Source organism: Manacus candei, unplaced genomic scaffold (assembly GCF_025592945.1).
Source record: "Manacus candei isolate 608988 ecotype Guabito, Panama unplaced genomic scaffold, ASM2559294v1 h1tg000047l, whole genome shotgun sequence".
Taxonomy (NCBI): Eukaryota; Metazoa; Chordata; class Aves; order Passeriformes; family Pipridae; genus Manacus; species Manacus candei.
Window position 1 is genome coordinate 247,869 of NW_026138095.1, and position 18,670 is coordinate 266,538.

The window sequence follows — 18,670 nt, forward strand, 5'->3', positions numbered from 1 at the left end:
TTTGTTCAGCTGAGTATGTAGCTGGTTTCCATCTTGCTGCTTTACTCCTGTAACAGGGGCCTGTACTTCACAGCATGCTAAGATGCTTTTGCTTTCTCAGCTAATGTGAGAAACAGGTGCTGCTTCACAGAGATGCATGGAAAGACTTAATGGCTGGAAATACCATCCAGCCTTCAGGCTCTCCTTGCCTCGGCAGGCAGCTGTGACAGCAACTCTAGTAGCTCCAAGCCTGTCTAATGAATAGGTCGTTAACAGGAGCTCAGTCACAGGCTCTTGCCAAGAGCAGGTAACTGATCTTTATTTTATAAATAAACAGTGTCTGTCCCTCACTACCTTCCAGTATTTCTCTAGAGCTGTGACATCAAAGAATACTTGGAACCTTTTAACCATTTGATATTCTCCTCAGAAGCTGCTTCCCCTCTGCTATAAATTTGTTCTCACAAACATCAGTAAGTTAAAAACCCGTCTCCCTCCCTTTGCTGTAATTAATCATCAAAAGTCAAGTTGCTTCAAAGACTTGAAGAGTTTCCCCCTCACCCACCCTCTTCTCTAAATCTTTGTAGGAGGAAAGGAAAAAAGGACAAAATAACAAACAGCATGTGTGAGAATCCCACATCACGGGACAGCCTGGCCCCTCTGGCGGTGGGGGGAAGGGAAGAGGGGTGGGGAGCAGGGGGGCGCTATGAAATAAGAAACCTCACACATGTGGGCAGGACCCACACAACCCAAGTGGCTTTGTTGGGAAGTGCGTGGCCCCTGCAGGAGCACCACTGACGGGCCATGGCTCGGGGCCTGCACTCCTGCTGTGGGATCAGCAGCAAGCAGGCCTGTTCCCAGGGACAGCTGTGGCAGGCTGAGGCTCAGTAGGTCCTTGTACTCTTTTCAGCCAGGAGCTATCAGGGTCATTCCTCAGGACACCAGCCACTTGGAAACCTCATGAAAACCGCAGTTTAATACACATTCTGATGACAGTACCAGCTTAAGCAGTCCCCAGCAGCCCTCTGCCACTCAGCCAAGACAACTGTTTGTGCAGCTGTGCAACGCACCCTGTGAAGGAACTAACCTAGTTCAGCCTTCAGCCCCACAACCATTGGTAAAAAAAGGCAATAGCAAAAAAATGCAACTAATGCTACCTTTGAATGCCCCAAAACCCCAGGGATGAGTTCAGCTATTACAGCAGAAGTGATACTGAAACAAAACTAGCTCATCAGGTACCTGCAGGTATTGTTCTGCAGCAGGGCCGAAATCCTTGTAGCAAGCAGCTTAGTGAACAGCCTGCAGTTTTAAATGTCAGGGCATCTTGTCCCCCTTAAAGAATTCAGTCCTACTTTCTTGCCTTTTCCAGATTTCAGATCCTCATCTCTCCCTCCTCTCTGACTCCTACTGACACAGGTCCCAAAGCTGCTGCCATAAAAAGGCTCGAGTTCCCTTCGCTGACACACACAAGCATTGACTCAAGAGAATTGCTGATGTGGACATTAGTAGCAAAGCAGCATTTTAATAGCAGCAACAGCTAAAACTAACTCTTCTTTGCATAGGGAGGAGGAATAAGACCTCTGATCTAGCTGTTAAAGGTACTGATTTTTCATTCTTGTGCTTGTATTGGGTTCGATGTGTGGCTGAGTCGCACAAGGGTCAAGCACAGGCAGAACTGCCTGAGAGAACTCACAGTCAGCAATATGAAGTCTAGTCCTCATCCCTGCACTTAACCCATGAAACTGCCCCAAGAATACTGATATTGCTGCTTGTATCCCTAAACTACTTCTGTTTTCCCACCTCAGGTACTTGCAGGTGACAGTTACAGTGCTTGCTCTTTATGAAACTGGCAGAATCAGAACAGCTAAGCAAATTGGCACTATTTGGTGTCTCCTGTGCTCTTCAAAAAATAAGGACAAGCACATCTGAAGGCACACTGCAACAGCTTCCTTCAAACCACACTGCTTATTCTAACCCTGGGAATCAAAAACACCAGCACAAGTATTTCCCCACCTATCATTAGCAATGGCTTCTGGTTTCCCCCCAATATATCCTGCATAAATTCAGCAAAGCAGCTCTAGCTACAGTCTGCCTCTGACTTGTTTGACATGAGTAAGCCTGACACAGCACCTGAACCAAGATACAGACAGTCCTATGGAAGGTAGGCTCAGTCCACACTTAATCCACTAAAGCAATAAACTTTAAACATTATTTTAATGGTTTTTTGGTTTGCTGTGGTATGCCTTTTATAGCCTGTCAAGCACCAGAAGAGCTTGCTTTCCACAGGGAGGATTTAGAGCGGCAGCTGTACACAGTGCTCTCACATTCCCCACTGCCAGTGGCCGCACACATTCCCTGTTTATGTTTGGGTGTCATATAAGAAATCAATCTACTTTTTTGGTAAAGCATTCTGCTCCCTCTGCTTTGAGTCTTCTTTTTCCTCTTACACCTTTCTTTCATGCCTCCCCCTCCCTCCAAGTTTCTTCAAAGCATCTAGGACCATTTGGAAATAATTAGACCTGAAGGGAAATGTTGGCCAGGCTGGGAGACAATGACAAGTGCCAGGAACCCTGGGTGCCCTTTCTAGCCACTTTGAAGTTCATTCAGATGGTACAAAGCTCTGTTTTGCTTTGTTAAAAAAAAATGGGAGGAAGAGAATGAGGCATGACAGGCCCATTGAAAAGGGAGCAGGTTCCTGTGAACTGACAGAGAGACCAAGTGCCGGGGCAAGAAACATTATCAAAGGGACCGACCAAAAGGGCTCCCACGGCCACTCTGCTTTATTACATATTCAAATTGTGCAGATGTGCATGTAGTGCAGGGAGGAAACAAGGAAAATGGAAAACATGGTATTACTATACCATGGAACCCCAGCTCTCCATGGATCACTGACCCACGGAGAAGACTTCAAATAGAATCCAGCACCATGGCTGCCGTGGCACTACAGAGTTCATCTCCAGTGTAATGGCAATTCTAACCAACAACATTCATCCCCACATGACGTCTGCAGAAGGCAAGGACCCAGACTGGGGCTTTCCCCCAACACGAGTGGTGGTGCAGGGCATGGCCACCCTGCTCCAGGAACACTCCAACCACCAACCAAAGAGACCCTTTAACTGGATGGCTTTTTCCTTGCTGTAATTACTGGTGTTAATCATACACAGTGAAAATAGAACTAGAGCTTAGGGCAGAAATAATCTCAAGAGGCATTCTATGAACAGATACCTGTGTTCTTTGTTAGTAAGATTCTGGCAACTGAACACAATACAAGGGCAGCAGCCCAAGAGGTTCACAGGAAAGGCCAACTGAACTGGTTTAAGTGACCTAAGTGCTTCCTCTTCATTCACTTTCCAGGTATCTATATCCAAAATTATCGGCAGCACTAACCCCACCCAGCAAGAAGCAGAGAGAAGTCGTTTTAGGCATCACTTAACAACTATAGTTAAAGCTGAACCAGATTGTATCTTGATGCTAGAATCCAGGCAGATAGACTCAAGTGATCTCTGAAGGTAGAACTGGGAAGATTGAATTTAAAAATATGGACAGAAACAAAGTCCTTCGCAGAAAGTATATAGAAATTATATCCCACTTATTTCTCTATGCTTATTATTTGCATGCAAGAAACCTTAAATTTAACTTCTAACCTTGCTTCTGTAGTCACAAAGACCATAAACAGGCCTTCCACTCCTCCACCAGGTGCAACTAGCATCTGAAATAGCAATTCTCTTTTTATAACTAATGTTCATACGGATTAGCTCTCCAGGGCCACTAACAATTTCTTCCACATTCTGAGTAAGTTCATCAAGACAGGGGGACAGCTGATTGCTCACTGATCCAGCAGCCCAGGATGCTTCATCTCTTTCCACCTACAAAAAAAACCAAACACAGGAGCATTAAAACACATGTAATTTGCACTGTCTCATTTCTCAATAATATGATCTTGTGGCTGAGGGTTCTGGACACTGCTGTGCTCAGGCAGCCTTGGGGACCACATGGGAGCACTTAGGGAGATGGAATGGTAAATACATCATAACTTTTGGAGCAGGGAACTTCATCCTTCATGTTATTAATATGTATATTAGAGCATATTATTAACCTTTCATACTAGCTGTTAAATGGGAAACCTGCATGGGCAGGTGAGATGATATTTTGTACTTTGTCCAGATAATCTTTACTTGGGAAAGAAAACTCTAAAGTGCAATGCTTCAAACAAACTGGAAGCAGGCAACAGTGAAGATCCTGTTTCCCACTGCATCAGTATCTCAGCACCAATCTATACCAGAACGGCCACAGCAGGGAAATACAGCAACACACTGTTGGGAGCCTTCAGACCTTATGGTCTGCTTGTTGGAGCTGAGGGCTCCATAGTATCTTCCAGAAACAAATACTAAAAGTTAATATTTGGCATTAGTAGCCAGGGATTTCCATATAAGCATTACTAGTTTTGTTGCTGTTAAGGGGGCTGATTTAATGTCTCTTTTTTTTTTTTCCCCTTTTTTTGATTTCCTCTCTTCGCTCTCCCTCTTGTCTTTGCCACTGCATCAAAAAGTGAATATTGCCAACTGTTTATTTCAGGAATCCTTCTTTTAATTATCTCATATTTTGTATAAATTCACATAAAAAACACACACATAAGCTATTTGTTCGGGAACTAAAAACAAGATTGCAGTTTTCTGATGAGGATAAACCAAGAAAAAATTAGTAATGGAAACTTGGTTGCAATCTTCATTATGGAAAACCACTACTGGTTTGCAGTGAAGATTTAAAACAGGAAGACCAGCTAAAAAAATTCAAGAGAAAGAAAAGTACTAAAACAGACTACAGAAGCAAAAGGGAAAATAATGCCAGAGATTTAACAGATGACATTGGCCTTTGGTATGTAGAATGTCCTGCCTATTAATATTTGAACAACACTGGCAGAGTTAAGAGCTCAGTGCATCAAACCAAAAACATAGTTAAGAATGCTGCAAGCATATGGATTAGGCATCAGACTCCCCAGTGTTCAGAGCCTGCACTCAGATCCTTCTCCAGTGAAGGCTCAAGTTCAAGTCACAAACCGATGCGTGATCAACAAGCAGTGAACCAAGTTCCTGCATGCACAAGCTGGCATCTGCAACAATACTGGCAACACCCACCACGTTTGGCAGAGAGGAGCCTGCCTTTTGGGGCAGTTTAGAATGAACAGAGCTCTCCTCTGATTTCATGATACCTGGCAGCTTCAGCCATTTGGGGATTTTCCCAGGGGTCCTTCTCAAGCCCTGCAGAGCTCCCTGTGTGCTGGCTGCTTCCGGACACTCGCTGCTCTTTTTGTCGCTTCCCGCTTCTGGTTCAGGCAGGGACGGAGCTCTCGATGCTACAGACGATGAAGCAGAAGGAACTAATGACCTGGAAAAACACCTGAGAAAGAAAATAAGCAAGGAGAATTAAGCTTCATTTTTCATAATAAACCCTGTACCACCACCACCACCACCTTTAAATTTTTTAAGTCAGATTGAAAAGGTTCTTCTTTTTCCACAATAGAAGCACTAGGATTTACTTGATTTAGTCACCGAAATCCTACTTGGCAAAGGACTCACAAAGCTATGAAGTTGAGTATGACAGTATGACTGTTTCTGGAGAGCAGGAAGCCCTAGCATCATCTTTGTAGTAAGATGAGCTCATTTCATGCTTCCCCCATCCCTGAAATACTCAGGTATTTGCAACTCTATTCAGTCTCAACATACCTGGCTACTAATAAATCAGCTGCAGAAGGGGAAACTGCAGAGCTCAGCAGGTCTGATTTCAGGTAACAAGCTGTTTAAAAATGAAATCAAATCACTCACTTTGTAACATAGATACATCAATCACCACAGTATCACATAGCTCTCAGCTCAACAAATACCTGCTGTATACTACAGTAGATCTCCATCACCCTTGCCCCAAATGACATAGGACACTTTTTAACTATGAAAGTTTCTTTCACAACTCAGAGGTGCCCTATTTCATCATTCAAACCCCGAGATCTTGACATTTTCTTTCAGTGCTCACCACATCTCAGAAACTTTTCTGTGAAGCCAGAGCATGCTTTGATCTCTGGGAGAAACAGGGATTCTAAGCATAAACCAGAGATGTCAAAGTACCAAAGATTCAGATCTGTTCTACCATCTTCAGCCAATCCACTACCACAGGAACACTGCAAAAGCATTTCATAGTAATTTGGCTAGTTAACATTTTGAACAACAGGATTTTTTTCTACAGAGCCATTCTTCCATCATTCTTGCTCTCATGGCAGACAATGCTTACTCCCCAGCCTAACGAATCCCATAAAAAAGGTACTATGTCTACATTTGTGCTCAAGCTAACTGACCAAGCCAGCTCTGAAGAGCTTCAGCCAGTTGGAATGGGGACATTCACCAGCATTCTCAAGGACTGCAGTACCCTTTGTCAGAAGAACTCTGACAGTAAGGATGTAATTCTCGGTCTACTACAAGAGCTATACAGTCAGCTGAAGGAAAGAGGCAATGCACTCACCCCTGCACTCCTCAGATCCAAAATGAATTACAGCAGTTGGAAAGAGTTTAGCCTGCAGCAAAAGGGGAAAAGAAGGTATCACTGAATGTAGATGCTTTCATAGTTCACAGTGAACATTAGAGGCAGGTTAGACAGGTACAGACAAATTCATGGAGTTCAAGCCAAGGTCACTGAACTATCTATAATTCAGAAAAAGTTAAACTTGTGCAGAGCACAGGGCACTTGGAGTACAATGTGAAGCAAAATTTTATTATCTGTTCTACCACACACAGGTGATGAGACCTGTACAGCACGTGCTCACTGTGCCAGTGCCCTGCCATTCCTTCTCCTCTGTCCCCGTATCTCCTGCCATTGTATTGCACACACATTCTCCACTGCTGAGCAGACAACAGGAATATGAAGAAGAATCTTCTAAGATCTGAGTGGCTGATAGCAAGAGAAGAAAAATCTAGCTATGCCCTCCAAAATCTATTCTAGATCATTTTATTACATTTACACCCTATGGGGTCTACGTCTATGGTCGAAATTTGTCTAGTTTTGCCAGCTTTCCAGGAGGCAGTATTTCCTTTTATAAATCCAGCCTGAATTCCTAGTTCCTACTTGTCAGAATAATCGCCACATTCAAACACTTTTTCCATCCCGTGGGTTTGGTTGTTATTTTTTTCCCTTTATTTCAATGGAAGTTCCTGTGACTGGTGTCCATTTCCTCTCGTCCTTTCACTGGGCACGGCTGGGAAGTCTGGCCCATCTCCCTTGCTGTTCCCCATCTCTTTCATTGCACATGTTGACAAGCTCCCCAGAGCTTCTCTTTTCCGGGCTGAACAACCCTGACTCTCTTTGCCTCTCCCCATATGGCAGACACATCGGTCCCTCGTTATCTTTTGGTCCTTTGCTGGGCACCAGAGAAACTGTAAAACTGGACTCACAGTCCCCCAGTTCAACTAAAGAATCACAAACGCACCTGTAGGTAAAGGAGGGACCTACCTACAGAGGTTGCTCTGCCATCTCCAGTGACCACAGTGTCACACCACACCTTCAAAAAACCCAGTGCTGGAACTAAGCAATACATTACGTAGCACTACCCCACCATGTCCAGATGGTGTATCCAAGTGTTCCCAAGGGAAACAGAGAGCAACAAAGTCAAAATTATTGAACTTAGTACTAAAACCAGACGCTGCTGCAAGCACAGGCTTGGATTTTTAAATGGTTTGAAGGTGATACGCAGAAGATTATTATGATATGCTATAACCAGCTGTACCAGAAAGGATTCTGAAAGAAAAATATTGTATTTATTACCTGCATCACATGTCAGTATAATACCACATAAAGAAAAAGTAGCTGAAACAATTCTGTTAAGCTTTTAGGAAGCCTTATACTAAGAAACAGGTAAAGACACCAAATCATAGTGTAAACTAGATAAAAGCAACCCACTGCCTCCCTTGGTATCACTCATGCATACTTGGGAACTGTGCAGGGCAGACTGCCGGCTCTGAAGTTTTCCTGAGCCTCTGTTGCCACCATCAGCCCAGTCTGGATACTGGAATGACGGTCCTTGGACCTGATCCAGAACAGCAGTTACCAGAACTCAGCGGAACCCTGATCTTCACGGAGGATGCTGTGGACTGCTGCCCTATACAGAGACTGATAAAACTGTATTAACTGAAGGCAAAATGAAACAGCTTCACCTATCTTCCTGCCTACAAGCTTCAGATGAGCATGTGGTATTACACATTTTTTTGATGCTAATCCAAAGGCTGTGGGAGACTGTCTCACACAGCATGGCCAACATCACACTAGACTGAAGCAGGAGACACTCCTTAGCCTACTCCAAGTTTCAGCTCCTGCTAAAGTATCCAGGAAATTTCACATCCTCGAACTGACATTTTAGCAAAAATAATTATTTATTAGGTCTTTTAACATTTCATTCCTCAATCAACAGGGCCTAAGGTTGCCTGCTCCAGTCACAAAGACGGCTCTCCATAAACTTTTTTAATTAAAAAGTACCAGACATGGTTTAGAAACCTCAGAGAAAACTCTCACAAGAGCTTTGATGTTTTCGCTGCATTCGTCTATTTAGGAAATGGGTGCCTTAAAAAGGGCCCCCCAACACACATACACTGAAGCCCTTTTACACACAACATCCTTTTCATGCCAGCTGCAAGTTGGAAAATGAGGTTTTTGTAGTGTGTTAGTGTTGGAATTTTTTAATAACCTCCCCTCTCTTTTTTTCACCTCCCAACCAATTATCTTGGTAAATAATTAACATTCTGAAGAAGATAAGTAAGCACAGCATCTCAGAGCTCAAAGCCCTTTAGTTCAAAGCCCTGCCCTTTTCTCTTAGTTTCCCTGCTGCCGCCACTGAAACTTCCTTGTCAATCAAGCTCTGGGCACACACATCAAAGCCTCATGTGGGAATGGCCCCAAGGGGTCAGAGAAAATTCATGGCAGGGCCTGTGTGAGGCACAAAGAGAGAAAGAGAGTGAGAAACACAGACTAAGAGCTAGACACACACTCAAGGAACAAACACACAGACAGACTGTGCCCCAATATAAACCTCTACCCTATTTACTCACAGGTTGTCAAATAACCATAGTTCTCAGTTTCAGGATCCACGTCCACAATCATTTCCCACTGCTGGCAAAACATCAGTCCAAATGTTTCAGTTCAAAATCTTAATTGAAAAAAACTCAGAGGAGCTAGACAGCAGCCCACAAGTACACAGAATGCAACCTCCTTCCCATGGCTCCTTTCCCTGCATCCCTATCCCTTCCTAGGGGTCAGCCAACATGGAGTCCCCTCTTGCCAAACTTCCATCCAATAAGTTATTTTTCTTCGATTCAAACAGACTGTTGGCTCATGCACAGAACCCTTGGTTCGGCTTCCTTTGTGCAGAATTTTCAGGTACCAATCCCAGCACTTCCTGAGAGCTCAGTACAGAAGGCAGCTGCACCTCACTTCTCACCCCACGAATTCTCTAGCCAGTCACTAGCAGGACATAATGCTGTCCCAGAGTTTCCTGAAAAACGAAAGTATTTAAATCAGCAGCAATTTTACATTAAAAACAAGCAGGTCAATGGAATGATCCCACTGTCCAAGGGCTGTCTTGGCACAAAGAAGAGAAGGCTTTAGTAGATGCCATGCAGGAAAACGTGCAAGCCCAAAGTCAAAGCCTCTAACATTTTCTAACACAGTTAAGAATGTAAGGATCACACACTGGTTGCTCTAACGTTTGCAGTTGTTCTAATGCATCTGCCAATGTTTCTAGAAGAACAACTCTCCAGTTCTTAACCTCACTTCATAGGATTCTTTTAAGATTATCTGTGAATCAGAACAGAATTTGAAAACTCTTAGAATCACACTGAGCCTGTCAAATTGAGTAAAAGAATCAAAGGCTGTCCAAAACAATTAAGTCAAAAAGCTCTGTTCAGTTATATGCAGAGAATTACCACAACAGGACTGAGCCAAGAGCCAGTTACTACACTCAAACACCCAGCATTTCTTTTCCTTGCTGCTTTGATTTCCAGCCAAAGAAACAATGCCATTCTGACTGGGGAAATAGACGCTATTATCAATTGAATTATAATGTTCAAATCACACTGTGCAAGACATATTTACAAGATACAGTCAGATCTTGTACAGATCTGTACAGATGCACCAACAGCCAGAAATCCAATTGAAAATGGTGTTCTACTGTGCAATTGTATAGATGCAATACAGATGCAATTGTACAGCAACATGAAATATAAATAAAAATGGTTTGTGCTTGTGGGTTGGTTTTAGGGTTTTTTTGGGTTGGGTTGGGTTGGGTTGGGTTTTTTTGGACAGATGAAAAACTGAGATCTAATGAGATTAAATAACTTATTCAAGGTCACACAGGATGGCAGTAGACAAAATGAGAATTAAGTATGAGAGTCTCTAGAGCCCCATCCAAGGCCATAATGACAGGACAGCTTCTTCTGAAGGGATTAGAAAGTCAGTGAGGCAAGGAGAGAAGGAAGTCAATGTCCTACCTATTGCTCTTCCCATTTAGGAAGTATCATTCCAAATGACCAACTTCTCAGATTTTAAAAGATCTAACACAGCTTCATCCATTTGCTTAGTTACAGTTGCAAAAGTTTAAATGAATGCTTTCCATTTCAGAGATCAGAAGACCAGCCTGTTACTCATAAAGCCACATTTAGTCTGAAACTATGCAGCTGAGTAACTCCAGTTTTACTCAAGAGAGGAAGCGAACAGTTACTTGGACGCTGCGGTGGTGAGCGTGGTTTGTGACAGCACGGCATCCTGGCACAACGAGGCTGCTGCATCTCGCATTCCACGATAAAAATATCCACACTAGAACAACGTTCCCGGGTGAATCCAGCTGTGATACAGCAGAGAAACATTTCTGCTTTGTTTTACTGCATGTTTTAGTAACTTGTTCTCTAGAACACAGAAAATATTTCAGGCAGAACCCTCCCCAAATAATGCCTCAATACTTCCTCCTTCACAGACATACACATGCAAAAAAAAAAAAAATCCTAGAACAGAGCACTGCAGATGATGTACATTATTCCCGGCAGTTGTTCTGTTCCCTGACAGAGCAATGCTGTCAGACCAGGCAGGGGCTGCTGTCAAAGGGAACTTGCAGCTGCCAGAAGGAGCAGCATTCTTTCCGTTACATGATCTGAGAGGATCTGCCACAGGTCTGCTGTTGGTTTGATGTTAGAAGATGAATAAGAAAATAAGCACTTCAAAGGAACACGCGCACGGAAGGAGAAACCCAAGCTACCAACATGAAATACTGCATAGTACACACACCCCAAACACATAAACTAGCTCTTGGAAAATTCAACTGGAAAGCCAGTGGATCAAAAGGTTCTCCAGCAAGACTGCACAGCATCACTGAAACAGAAATAAACACCACAGCTATGGTGAAAGGGGCAGACCAAGTGGTTCATGTTTATAACCTGAGAACAAAGCTGCCCAATGTGAACAGCAACTGCCAAAGGAGGTGGATATCCTGCAGCCACCACAGACGGGGGACTGATCCAGCTAAGACAGAGGACCTTTAAAATTCATAAGGCAAAGATAAGATTTGAAAACACTGTTTTGAGAAGGCTACTTAATAAGGAATCCAGGTATAAAGAGTATTCATTGAGCCCCTGAGCCGAGATCAGAAAGATCTGGCCTCCAAACCTGACAGTAGCAGTGAATATTTTGGGCGGGATTTCCACTCTGAATTCAGTTGTCCAAGGAAGCTCTCACCGGGACCAAAGCACCCTGCCATACTTGAAGCCAAGCATCATGAGGCAAGCATGGACAGCCTCTGTGAGCATGGGTGACAGGCCTCACCACAAACAGGAGGTGAGATTGCTAGCAAATGCAGTCAGATGAGAAAATCCTGAATGGAGAAGTAAAGGGCTAAGACTTTTAGGTGAATGCTATCCTCTGTGCTGGATGGATTTCAGTATTAATTGCAATTCTCTTTGCTAGTGAGTGCAATAACCACAAGGCCTGCCACTGGAAGTGCCTCTAACAGACTTAACTCTGATGAAGTAATTTTTTCTGAAATTCCTTCAGATTTTTGCCAATAGAGAAGGCTTCACGCTGACCGTAGCTGGCTTCACTGAACAGGCATGCCAGATGTACTGCCCAAAGTGGCATTAACAAATAGGATATGGAAACAGAACCAAAGGCAAAGAAAGGAACAAACAGCTCGTCTGGATTTCTGCCTCGTGGTACGCGCCAGAGGAAACATTCGGTGCACTCTAAGATCTGATTAGAAGACCTAAATATTTATGTGGAAGCCTGTGGATTCCTTTAGCTCCTCTGAAGACAGAAGATGGCCTCCTGCCCTCTCTGCTGCCTTGACTTTTCCAGTGGTCTGCTAATTCTTTCCTAGTATTAGCTCAGCAATCAACGATTTTTTTTCCACTAACCCACCCCAGATACGCACTACACAAGTGCCTGTTTCTGGGAGGAGAAAGAAGCTAAGAAGCAACTTTGAAAAGCTCAGACAGCCTAGAAAAACACAAACAAGGCACTAGAGCTATAAGGCATGCAAAGCCAAGTGCTACAACAGGGAAGCCTGTGGTTGATCAGCTCTGGAGAGCAGAATATTATAAAACACTTCAAGGGACATGAGAAGAAGGCAGCCAGCAAAAACAGCAACAACAAAAAAATCAAAGCAATGCCTTGAAGTCTTTATGGGTTCCAAAAACTTCATGTTGCTGCCAATATGTGTGTTCACTATACTGTAAATACACACAGATTTTGGGAGAATTCACTTCAGACAGTTCTTTGAATCCAAGTATCTTGGCAAACAAGTCGACAACATTTGTCTTTCTTCTTGGTTTTGCTTCCAGCATAAAGGTTCTCCCTTCACTGTAAGTGATCAAATTTAATGAATATGGTGCCAATCTTATCAGCTTGAATGGAACAAGAGGGTGGAGAGAGCAGAAGTATTGATAATAAGGTACTCCACCATCTGCAGTCACTCCTGTTACTGGCTTTGGCACAAACTTCAGTAATTTATAAGTGTCTGAATGCTCAAATGTGCTCACATTACTGCCTCAGACACCATCCACTCTTCATTACAGACAGTACCAAGGTAGTCTGTAGAGTGGAGGATAGCCCACTGCTAACTTAAGCAGCAAATTTTGGCAGTTACATGATACAACCTGACAACCTTAAAGAGATGTGCTACCGATAAAGACAAACTTCCTCCTGAACCTTTCACACATCCTCCAAATACAACGAAAGCTTGAGCAATTAGCTGTTCCATGACTTTACTCGTGGCTCCCTTTTCCCTGTGATGTCTGGAAGAACTGCACACTCCACAGCACTTCAGTCACGTTCGCACCCTATATACCATAACACTGTTATTCCAGAACAAGCTTTCTCAGTACAGGGGTGCTGGGTACTGTCAGGTTACCTTAGAGCAAAAGCTTCTCTTCTCCCAGCCCCAAAGCCACATATTTTACAAAGCATCTGCCTACTATCTTTACAGAGCAGCTTTTTCTTTTCATCTCCCTCCTTCCAGATCGGGGAACAGAAGGGAAGCTCTGACTAAAGTTCAAAACGTTTCCCTTCCATGGATCACAGGATGCCTGAAAGGGGAAAGGTCTCCACCAAACCCCTCTGCAGAGAGCCCAACCCCATGTGGGGCAAGGCCAGGCCCTGCAGGCTTCTCTGCAGTCCCCAGCCCTGCGGGGACTCTGGCCCATGCAAACCTCTTCCCACACTGAAGATTTCTCAGCTTGGAAGGCCGTAACATCAGGTGAGAAACAGTGAGCAGGTCCCCATCCCCAGCACTGCCCCAGTACCACAAACATCCCCTCTCTCTCTCCTGGTCCAGGTCAGGGTTTTTTTTAACAAGAGCCCTGAGGCTCAGGCAGTGCAGCCCAACTGGGAACAGACACCTCTAAACAGGGCATCCAACAGTGACACAGTGGGCACGGACACAACAGACAGAGTGATTTCTGCACTCATTTCCACCCAGAGAAGAAAGGCCCTTCAGCCCCTGCCAGGCACCCGGATTCCAGCAGAAGGGAAAGCCTACCTGAGCAGGAGACATTGTGGCACAGGGCCTGCACTGACATGGTGAAAGTTAGAGAGGAAAAAGGATTTACACTGGCAACAGGAGTAAAGCTTCACCCAGAATAACCCAATCCAAACTGAACGGCATGACAAGATCTCAGCAGGAATTGATTCTTTCCGGTTTGATGCTTCATCCAAGTAAAACATTGATAAACATACAGAAGCAGTGAACAACAACCAGATGCACAGAGAAGAGTATCCTTGGTTATGTATGTGATACTTTCCCCTAATAATATTAGCTAGCAATGATTTTCAATTCAGAAGCTTCCTGAGATGGTTTCTATATATTAAGACAGTCTCACTAAATATCTTCCTTGAACTTGTCCAAATTTCTCTCAAACCAGTATATACTTCTAGGATATAGCGCCCTATGACAAGCAATTCTATGCTTCAGTTTTCTGATGCATGAACAACTGCCTTCTTCCATCTACTCCAACTCCTCCTCCCTCGATGCCACTCACTCATACGAGAGAGCAAGAACTCAATCCATTCCAGCTTTTCCTTGGCATGTTACTCCTTTTCCAGTCACATCTTTTGCAGACTGACCAGTTCTAGCCTACTCAGTCTTTCTTTGGACAGGAGACATCGCAGACCTCTGATGATCCTCACTGTCCTCCTCTGCAGCTTCACCACTTACTTTTGAAGATGCAAGACCAGTTCCGCATAAGTTATTCACGCAAAACCTGGGTCTAAACATAGTGATGCTCTCTATTTCGTTCTGAATACTTTGCTTTTGGGAAGGAGACTTTTGTCTTAGTGTGATTACTATTCAGTAATGAGCTGATGATTTCATCACCTTAAGACTTTGCTCCACAAGGTAACAATCAACACAAGAGCTCACTGAGCCATGTACGACGCTCTAATTATTGTCCCTGTACATGCATCACATTTACCTATGCTGAGCCAGCTGGGTAAGCCAAAAATGCCAAGTCATGCAACCGTTAACTAATGTGATAATAATCTCTTCATAGTGTCATGTTACAATCCCTAAATAATATTCTAAGCATGAGATTTTACTTGCATTCCACATTTTGCAAGTAATTGTAATGATTTTGTGTAGTTAAGGCTGTGCTTAAAAACTCCATTTTTACTTTAATTATACTCAAATTCTCAATGTAACCACTTCCTAATTAGTTTGACTGTACTGTGATCGTATGTGGCATAAATAAAATCAACTTTGGATTTGATACCCTTTATCTTAGTTGGACACTACTCATCTTTCATATTGAGAGAGAGGATATGAGAAATGAGAAAATATCCTTCCTTAAAACAGGCAATTTGCAAATAATTTTCAGCTTTCAAGCACAGTATCTCTAACAGTCCCAGCTGTGTACCAACGTCAAGGCTTCGCACTTTTGCCATGTGCCACAGCAAGCACTGCAGTCCAAGGAAAGTCACTATACCTGGAGATGTCTGACACTAAAATCAACCAGGTTCTTCACCAAGTTGTGATTTCTAATGAAGTCTCTAAGACTGGGCTGTAAGGCAACTCCAAGTCTTTACAGAGCACTAATTTAACACATTTTTTGTTTCAGGGAGCTGCCACAAGGAATGAATTCCATGGTAAATGTCACAATTAAGAAACTGGGAAATTGCCACATATATAACAAGCACCAGTAACGGTGCCAGGTACGGAACAAAGGCTTTAACACAGCAAATTAAATAAAATTCCTGCCATAAAGTTTCTTATTTCAAAGACAAGAAGGTGTAATTATTCCTGTGGTGTTTCACTGCACAAGTCATGTTTCAGAAGACATCCAGAGAAACATGAGATGTGCACTGAGAAGGAGAAAATAAAAGAACAGTACTGCAGGGTGGGGGAGGCAGGGAAGGGGTAAATAGAGGTAAGCAGAGGATTTTGAACTTTTTAGAAGACAGATCAAAGCTAACAAGGCACCCATAGCCAGCACCAGGGGCCGGATGAACAGGAGGCAGATACAGGCTTGAACATTCAATCCTCTAAAAGCAGCTACACGTGTATCTCTTCCACATGGCCTGGTCAGGAAGTTGTGGAACTTGGAAAGCTCCACTGCAAACAACTTCAGAGGCTAATCCCTACCTAATTCACCATGCTGCCTGAAAAGTCTCTCTCTCTATCCCTCTCCCCACCAGCCCTTCTGCTCCCTCGGGGGCATCAAGCAAGAATTCTCACTGCAACTGCATGAGCCTTTATTCTGCAGGATCTCTGATGCATCAGTCTGAAAGGTCTACGGAATTTTGAATGACAGAACATTTTAAACAGGGTGAGTCTGGGGCAAAGTCACTGGCAAAATCACTCAATCACTCTCTTAACACCTGTGATTTACACAGCCAAGAGTCTCTGGCCAGAGATTTCAAGGCCAATTTATCTGACGCTTGTAAAAAATCTCCAGGAATCTGAATTTGAAAAACTGTATTTCAGCCCTTGAGAAAAATTACACACAGAGACCATATATTCCTCAATGTACACACTGACTTGAAATAAATTCTCACACAGTGATTTCAAAAAGGTCAGATTTTTGTCTACTGTGGCCTCTAGCTCCTGCTGTAGAAATCGAAAATAGTTCCCTTTCCACATCCAGTCTCACATCTCTTACTCTCCTAGCCCAGCTACAGATAGAGCAAACTCAGCTAAGCTCTTGCAACAATTCCAGGTTAAATACAGCTCCGACTCCGCGTGGTACAGAGTGTGTGTACAAAACAATGCAACTCCCCCACCCCTGCCCCAATGTGCCCGTGCCTATTGCTGCACAAGGTGGACCTCTTCTGGTGAAGAGTTTGTGCTCCAAAACACCTGTTCCATTAGCCTTGGCTGAGCAGAAGCCTACAGGGATCGTACCATTACACAGCTTCTTTTGAAAGTAACTACAGCCTACGGCAGGGTTAAGGGGAGCACAAGCCAGAGAGAATCACAGAGCACATGTGTGAGTCCTTACCTCAAACAGTGTCAGACTTTCATCGTTCAAGATGATTCTGGGAGGTGCAACAACTGAAGTTAAAAAACAAGTTACAAAGCAGGACCACCCAGCAACCAGAACAGCAAATACAGCAGGCATGGAAAGGATCCCCACTCCCTGAAGGGGTGACATGTTCATATGCCCACAGAGGCTGCTTCATAGGCAGAAGCATAACATGGCTAAGGGAGTATCTTATACCTTCTTTGCACTGTGAGGCTGTGTTTAGGGAAGGCATTCCTCCCCCGGTCATATCTCAGGCATCAACAGATCCCATACATACCACAGCTAGGAACAGGCTTTGTAAAGTAAGGCCAAATATTACCAACAGCACTCACACAAGTAAAATGGCAACTCTGCATCGGCAAGGTGGCTTCTTACAAAGTCTCTCAAAATGCCAACTGTGGAAAAAGGAGAGAGAGGTTTGCTGAATTACACTTGTTTCTTCAAATATTGGGCAAAAAGGCTGAACTGTAACAGCAGAACTGCCCTCTATAATGTATGGAGATTGACTTTTCCTCCAAAGTACACTGTTGCTATTACAAATCTCTTGTAGAGAAAACAAGCAAACAAACCAACCAAACCACTTGGACATGCTGGTCCCTTATCAAAATCTAGAAAATCCAACAGCAGCTACAGAGAGCAGCCAAGTGAGACTGGTAGCTACTTATTACTTCGTGTTCCATAGAAAATTATCAAAAAACTTGTGCAGGTAACCATGGCTGCCAGCTGAGAATAAGATCTCCAGTAATAACAGTAAGAGCTACTTGGTGCATGGCCTGATCGTCTTTTGTGAACTGACAGAGCCAGAAAGGTTCAACCCTCTTAGTAGAGTAGTTAAAGCTTCTTTTTCTTCTTTCCACTTTTTAGGGCTTGTTTTGGATTGGGGAAGGGGGTGTTGTTTTTCCCCCAAAACATTAACACAGAGGAAGTGTAGAAATGCATCCCAAAAACACATCATTTGGACACAAACAAGGCGGATAGCAAGTGAGAGGGCTTCCTAAGCACAAATATTTTGTCATCAAGCAGCTAGACAGTCTCCATCAAGTAGCCCTTAGCTAAGTGAATTAGCCCAAACGCTGTTCTTATTCCATTCGGGGACCCTGCAAGAACAGTGTAACTGCCTACTGCTGCTTTTTCAGAGCTGTTTTACTTCCCTGGACAGCAGAAATACCTGTCCAAAGCCCTCTCTCCTGTCATGGTAAGAGCCATGAGCTGCATCTGCACGGGCTGAGGGGGTGATTGGTCTTACCGGTTTCACTGGGATGGAAGAACCCCTGCAGGACATGGCGGTCTGGAAAATGAACTCTCAGCACCACCTAAACCAGAGGCAAAGCACGTTGGGTCAGTGGTTTATCGCTGCTCTGTAACACCTGTCCTTGGCTTAGAATCTGCAAGTTGGTGGTTCTGGGTTTGTTTTTTTTTTTAATGGCTAACAGTGCTGTGCAGCTTCTCAGGGAACAGGGGCCGTCTGGCTTTCAGAGGGGGCAAGAGAGCTCATCTATCAAAGTACTGTGATGTACGATGAAGCAGCACTCAGACATCAGGAGCTCCCTGTGCTAAACAATGCATAAACAACACAGTCCCTCTTGGACAGGGACAGACAGTGTACCAGCATTCTAAAGTGTCCACAGCAGCAGGAATCCTCTTGCCATACCTCTGAAGTAACT

General features: G+C 43.8%; 1 protein-coding gene across 3 annotated transcripts in view; it reads right to left on the reverse strand.

Annotated features, from left to right (window-relative positions):
• Positions 1-2,738: 2,738 nt before the first annotated feature.
• The window catches only part of ASPSCR1 (ASPSCR1 tether for SLC2A4, UBX domain containing), a 43,306-nt gene continuing 27,374 nt past the window's right edge, over positions 2,739-18,670 (reverse strand). For all 3 annotated transcript variants that reach the window (XM_051797768.1, XM_051797766.1, XM_051797767.1), the window contains 7 exons: positions 18,253-18,319; positions 17,339-17,401; positions 16,983-17,035; positions 6,487-6,538; positions 5,700-5,769; positions 5,186-5,373; positions 2,739-3,842 (listed from right to left, as the gene is read on the reverse strand). In XM_051797768.1, coding sequence (XP_051653728.1) covers positions 3,829-3,842; positions 5,186-5,373; positions 5,700-5,769; positions 6,487-6,538; positions 16,983-17,035; positions 17,339-17,401; positions 18,253-18,319 — 507 coding nt within the window. In that variant the 3' untranslated portion in view covers positions 2,739-3,828. The remainder of the gene's footprint in view (positions 3,843-5,185; positions 5,374-5,699; positions 5,770-6,486; positions 6,539-16,982; positions 17,036-17,338; positions 17,402-18,252; positions 18,320-18,670) is intronic.